At 50.2% G+C, this 6,000-nt stretch overlaps 1 protein-coding gene across 1 annotated transcript in view; it reads left to right on the forward strand.

Moving 5' to 3' along the window:
* SDC2 (syndecan 2) overlaps positions 1–3,899 on the forward strand; it is an 86,738-nt gene extending 82,839 nt beyond the window's left edge. The window contains exons 4-5 of the mRNA XM_025433476.3: positions 1,503–1,638; positions 2,598–3,899. Coding sequence (XP_025289261.1) covers positions 1,503–1,638; positions 2,598–2,761 — 300 coding nt within the window. The 3' untranslated portion in view covers positions 2,762–3,899. The remainder of the gene's footprint in view (positions 1–1,502; positions 1,639–2,597) is intronic.
* Positions 3,900–6,000: the final 2,101 nt, after the last annotated feature.

Consider the following 6,000-nt stretch of genomic DNA (forward strand, 5'->3'; position numbering starts at 1 on the left):
ACGGCCCCGGTTAGTCATGGGGCTTCCACGGGACTCCAGGAAGGCAGCGAGGTGCTGCCAGAGGACTCCTCATTCCTGCTTCACTTTGGCGCATGAAGACCTGGGACGACCTTTCCTACTTTCCCGTCTCCATCGTGCAGATCGCAGAGGGCGGGCGCACGTTGGGGGCACGTTGTGCAGCAGTGACGTAATCCCTCGGTGGCCTCTGCTTTCCGTAAGTCGAGGCAGGTCGAGGTTGAAGGCGGCACAGGGTCTCGGGCAGCTCTGGGAGGTGTTGACGGACGTTCTTCATCAGCCTTGACTACATGAACGTCGCGTCTTTGGAGGCCTGCTGCTCGGTTCGCGGAGGCGGGGACCCTGGCTTCAGGTGGATCCACCGGGCCTCGCTGGTACGACCTTCCCGGACGAACCGGTGACTGTAAGGCGCTCCAGGAAGGGGTCATTTTATGTCTGTGACCCTCTAGACTTGAGGACCAGGCTGCCGTTTTGGATGAACCTTGGCCTTCGGAAAGCAGATGAGCCGCTTGAGCACAGCCTGGAGCCCCAGTGAGGGTGGACTTGGCTGTTTGTAGGAAGAGTGGAAGAGCCGGTGGGGACCGTCGTCTACGGGAATACGGAAGCCGGTCCCCAGGAACGTCGGGGTGGGAGCTGGGAGTTGCAGGAAGAGTGTGGGTATGATGTGATGAACACCCGAGCGGGGCGGTGGAAATGGGCGTCCAGGGAAGGCATTTGGGGCCCATGGAAGGCAAGCCGACAGGACCGGGGCGTGGAAAAATGTAGAATTTGAAGTGTGCTCCAGTAACCTCGGGGCCCGGAGTCGCTGGCACCGTTGACGGAAGTGGGAAAGAAGGTTGACGTTACTCCGCGGTCATCGCCAGGGGTTGGTGCCCCGCAGGCTGCCGGGTGGTTGGGGTTCAGGCCGACGGGCCGTGAGCTGCTGCGTGCGCTGTAGACCCGTGGGACGTGCGCTGTGTAGCCGGTGGACCAGGCTCCGAGGTGCGGGACAGCGGTAGGACGTGGCCAGGACCCCAGCGGGGCTGCTGGTGGGACCCAGGGCCCCGAAGCCCGAGCTCAGGGTGGCCCAGGCCATAGGAGCGGAGCGGTGGACGGGGCGTCCCCGAGGAAGTCCCGGGCTGCGGGAAGAGCCCTTGGGGAAGGGGAGCCTCCCCCGGAGCATGAGGAGAGCGAGGGCCGTGCCCTCGGGTTGGCAGAGCCGGGGAGAGCCGTAGCCCCCGAAACATCAGCTAAAACCACCTAATAACCGTCATTCGGAGCATTGTGCACTCACCACCGCCGCGTTGCCTGGACCCAAGACGGGTGCTACACGAACCCCACAAACCCCCGGGCGGATGTGGGTGCATCCAGGACCCCCGCATTGTTGGGGAAAAAAAAATGAACCTTGAGATAGACTTACCTGTTTCCTCTAATTTCCAGCGCATTAAAAAAAAAAAAAAACAAAAACAAAAAAGATCTTTATCATCTTTTCCCTTTTCCCACCTCAGTCCCCTGAAGAAATCGGTGAGGACAAAGTCCGCCTCTCTGACTCCGAAAGGAAGGTGGACCCGTCCGACGAGGACGCAAACGTGTACACGGAGAAGCACTCGGACAACCTGTTTAAGCGAACGGAAGTCCTGGCGGGTGAGTAGCCCGGGGCCTGCGGGGTCTCCGGAGGCCTAGGCCGGGCCCCTCGACCCCCCGACCCCCCGACCCTGCTGGGTGCAAGGAGGGGACACCTGGGACCTGGCTGGTCCCGAGCCACTGGGCAGCGAAGCTCATGCGTCCTGCTCCGGGTCATCCTCGTATCACCATCGCCCCGGAATTTGGAAAAGTTCCCTAGCGGGGAGGGCAGTGGACGCGGGGACGCCCCGGGCACCAAGGAGGCCGTCTCTACGGGTCACTCACCTGATGGACGTATCCACCATGTGATCCAAAAGGGGAAGATTTGCGGGATTTAGGAACACGTAGTCCCGAAGGCCAAGCTGGGAAGGAAATGTTCTTGCTCCCCCCTAACCGCCCCCCCCCCCGCCCCCGCATGTACCTTACAAAACTGCAGCCACTTGCAGCCCGTCTTGGGTCTTCATTGAAAAAGCAATTAGTAGATTAGACTATGAAATGCAAGGAAACTAAAGAATGTTTTTAAGTATGGAATTAGGGCAGCCCGGGGGGCTCTGCGGTTTAGCGCCGCCTTCAGCCCAGGGCGTGACCCTGGAGACCCGGGATCGAGTCCCACGTCGGGCTCCCTGCCTGGAGCCTGCTTCTCCCTCTGCCTGGGTCTCTGCCTCTCTCTCTCCGTGTCTCATAAATAAATAAATAAAATTAAAAAATATATATAAAGTATGGAATTGGGCGAGGCCTTATGGAGGCTTTTGGCTGATACTATTATTATTACTAATCAAAGGAAGTATCGGGCCTTCCCCGGGGAATGTCAGATTTGCATGATTACCTGGTCGGCTCCTCGAATCCAGTTTCTAAACGTGCCGGGAGGGTTTCCAAGCGGAGCCTTTTATGGAAAGTGTAAATAGATTGGGCTTGACCCAGTCGGTTCCTGCGGCCCTCGAATCCGTCCTAAGAGCGATCTCCCCGTTGGCCTGTTGCAGCTGTCATCGCTGGCGGCGTGATCGGCTTTCTCTTTGCGATTTTCCTTATCCTGCTGTTGGTGTATCGCATGAGGAAGAAGGACGAGGGGAGCTATGACCTTGGAGAACGCAAACCTTCCAGTGCTGCTTATCAGAAGGCCCCCACTAAGGAGTTTTACGCGTGAAACTCCCACCTAGTGTCTCTATTTATGAGATCACTGAACTTTTAAAAATAAAGCTTTTGCATAGAACAATGAAGATCTTTGTTTTTTGTTTTTTTCTGTTTTTTTTTTTTTTCATTAAAGAGCCATTGTGGCACTTTGATGATTAAAAAAAAAAAAAATCCAAATTGTATTTAAAGCTTTCCATGTATTTCTTTAGGACGACGTAAAATTAAAGCTTAACATCTGCGGTGTTCTGTGAATAGCAGTGGCAAAATATTATGTTATGAAAATCCTCTCTGTTCATGGAATCGGTTTGAACTTTCACGCGCAAATACAAAAAATGGTTGTTTTTATCCTACGGTTCGAAGATGAGAGCTGTTTAGTTTGCGTCCGCATGTCTCCGATCGACCTTGACCAACGTGGTCTTTGTTAATTTATCTGTTGTTCCCCTCTCCTCTGCTCTTCCCCCTTGTCCCCTTGAAAACGCAACAAGACGCTCTGCCTTTTGTAGCTGTTACGGTGCAATTTGTCTTTGGATAATTCAGATAATGGTAATTTAGTGTATATGTGATTTTCAAATATGTAAACTTTAACCTCCACTTTGTATAAATTTTTAAGTGTCAGACTATCCATTTTACACTTGCTTTGTTTTTCATTACCTGTAGCTTCAGGCAGATTTGCAACAGCAAATTAATGTGTAAAATTGGATTATTACCACGAAAACTGTTCAGTCGTAGCTGTCTAATCAGATCTTCTCTCGGGAGGATTTGATGCGAGTTACTGACGAGCCTCAGCAAACCCAAAGACGCTAACAGTATTTTGAGAAGTTGCTGCAGATTCCTTTGGCCGCTGTATTTGTTCATTTCTTGCAATTTGAAGGTACGAGTTAGGGGTTTAAGGGAAAAAAAAATCAGTTTCTGTTCTTAAAAATGCATTTAAGTTGTAAACGTCTTTTTAAGCCTTTGAAGTGCCTATGATTCTATGTAACTCGTCGCAGACTGGTGTTCATGAGAATATATATCGGTTTAAAAAAAAAAAGTTGGTATTTTATAAGCACAGACAATTCTAATGGTAACTTTTGTAGTCTTACGAATAGACATAAATTGTAATTTGGGAACATAAAAACTACTGAATAAATCACGTGGCCTAATGTTGAAAACGTCACTGTTCTAAATTCTGTACATTTCTCCATCAAATGTACATCCCCCCCCCCTGCCCCGTGCAAGTGACCACCTGCTCTCGAGGATGACGTGGGTTTGATTTCTGAGCGTTCCTCGGTGTCTGCTCAGTGAGGCTGTTTAGTACCAGGTTCGCCCCTGAATCGGCCAGAGGAGATCTGAGCGCGTCCTCCGGGGCGCGTTAGGGCGTAGGTTCGGGAAGACGCCAGGGCGCGCGGTGTGAAGGTCGCACCCTCTGTGGGGCGGCTCAGGGCAGCATTGGGACGGATGCCTGCTTTTGCAGACGCTCTTCCGAGTGTAAATCCCAAAGAACCGAAGGCCACGTGCCCGACGTGTCGCTGTCTAAGGTGGCGTCCCATAGACTGAAGACTGGTTTCCGCCTGGAAGCTGTGCCCCGGGTCTCTGGAGCTTACCCGAAGGCCCCGTAGGTGGGATGAGGCCGCGGGCACATACGGGGGGCCTCGCGGCCCGGGATGGGAATTGCTGGGAAGCAGGGGCGCCCGAGCGGAGAGGCAAGGCTGAGGGTGCCCTGCCTGGGCGTTTCCTTCCAACAACATTTCCTTGTCTGTTGTAGCCATAAATTTTGTTTTCCTGTGCGAGCCGCCAAAGGAGGAAGAGGACCGCAAAAAACAGCAACCCTTTCGATGCATAATGTACTTTCAATAAAGTGTGAATACTTCATTTAGAGAACGTTCCCTGGAATTGCCACATAACTCACCAAAAAAAAAAATAATAATTTAAGCGGCGCTCGGAGCGGTGTTTACTTAAGTTTTTTAATGGCCTTAATTCTTGAATTCCTGTTCCCATCACTTACAGAGTCGATCCACTTTGGGGTGATTAAAAGGAAGTTCTAGCACCTTCTAAAGTTGCACAATATCCCTCGATTACAGAGGTTAGGAATGTAGTGGGGTTTACCTCTAACTGTGCAAAGCATAGTGAAATTCAGTTCGTAGAATAACAACTGCTTGGGATATCCATGCCAAGAAAAGAACGTTTCTGGCAAATATTTTGTCACTGCTGTAAAGCAAAATATTTGTTAAAGTGCCAAAATAAAGTCTGTCATGCTGAAAGTTAAAAAAAAAAAAAAATCATTGTATAGACTGACATCCAGTTTGCTTCAACTGTATGTTTTCTGCTTAGTTTTTATTTTTAAGATGCAGTAAATAGTACTATGAAGAGCATTAATGATTACCGAGTTTAGGAGAAATTTGGAAAAAAAATATAAACATTAAAGCCAATGTGAACATTTCCTGTTTCCTTAACCACATGTAAATGATTTCCTTTGTGTGAATATGGTTTTGTGTTCCAAACACTTGCGGTATTCAAACTGCCCCGTTTGCAGGGGATGGGGAAAGCGGGATGAGCTCACGGTGTGGTGGTTTTGGGGGGATTTTTTCGTTTGGTTGTTTTTTTTTTTTTTTAAGTTTTAGCTGCAGGTACATAGTAGCTGACCTTCAGGATCGGGATCTGGTTAATAAAATCGAATTTGGGTTGGACAAGAGAGCAGGCATTGCCATCTATTCACAGTAAAAGTTGATAGTTTGGGGTCGAATGTTCAGTGCAAGGGTATCTTGATCATCATTTTTGCAAAGTAGGCAGAAGACCCTTGCTTACTGAGGACGCGGTCTGTCCATATAGGGTCTGGGAGACAAACCCAAGTAGGTAGAACGTAATTCCCTGACTCCGGTTTCCCAGAGGAACTTGAATGTCCTGCAAAGGGGGTCTGGCTCCCGCCAGAACAGGGGCAATAAATAACCTCACGGTGGTCAGGAGCTTGCTTCTTAGTGTCCTAGACGTTCTGAAAACTTAGGGAAAATATTTAAGTGAGGCGCAAAAACATAAAACTGGGTGAATGTTACGAACACGATCATCTTTACAACTTTATTATGATCAAATAATGGATGGCAGGAAAAAAAGATATTTTTTAACACGTTTGGTTTTAAAAGGCAATGCCTCGGGCGCCTGGGTGGCTCCGGGGTGGAGCGTCTGCCTTTGGCTCACGGCATGACCCCGGGTCCCGAGATCGAGTCCCGTGTCAGGCTCCCTGCATGGAGCCTGCTTCTCCCTCTGCCTGGGTCTCTG

The sequence above is a fragment of the Canis lupus genome, chromosome 29, assembly GCF_003254725.2.
Source record: "Canis lupus dingo isolate Sandy chromosome 29, ASM325472v2, whole genome shotgun sequence".
Lineage (NCBI taxonomy): Eukaryota > Metazoa > Chordata > Mammalia > Carnivora > Canidae > Canis > Canis lupus.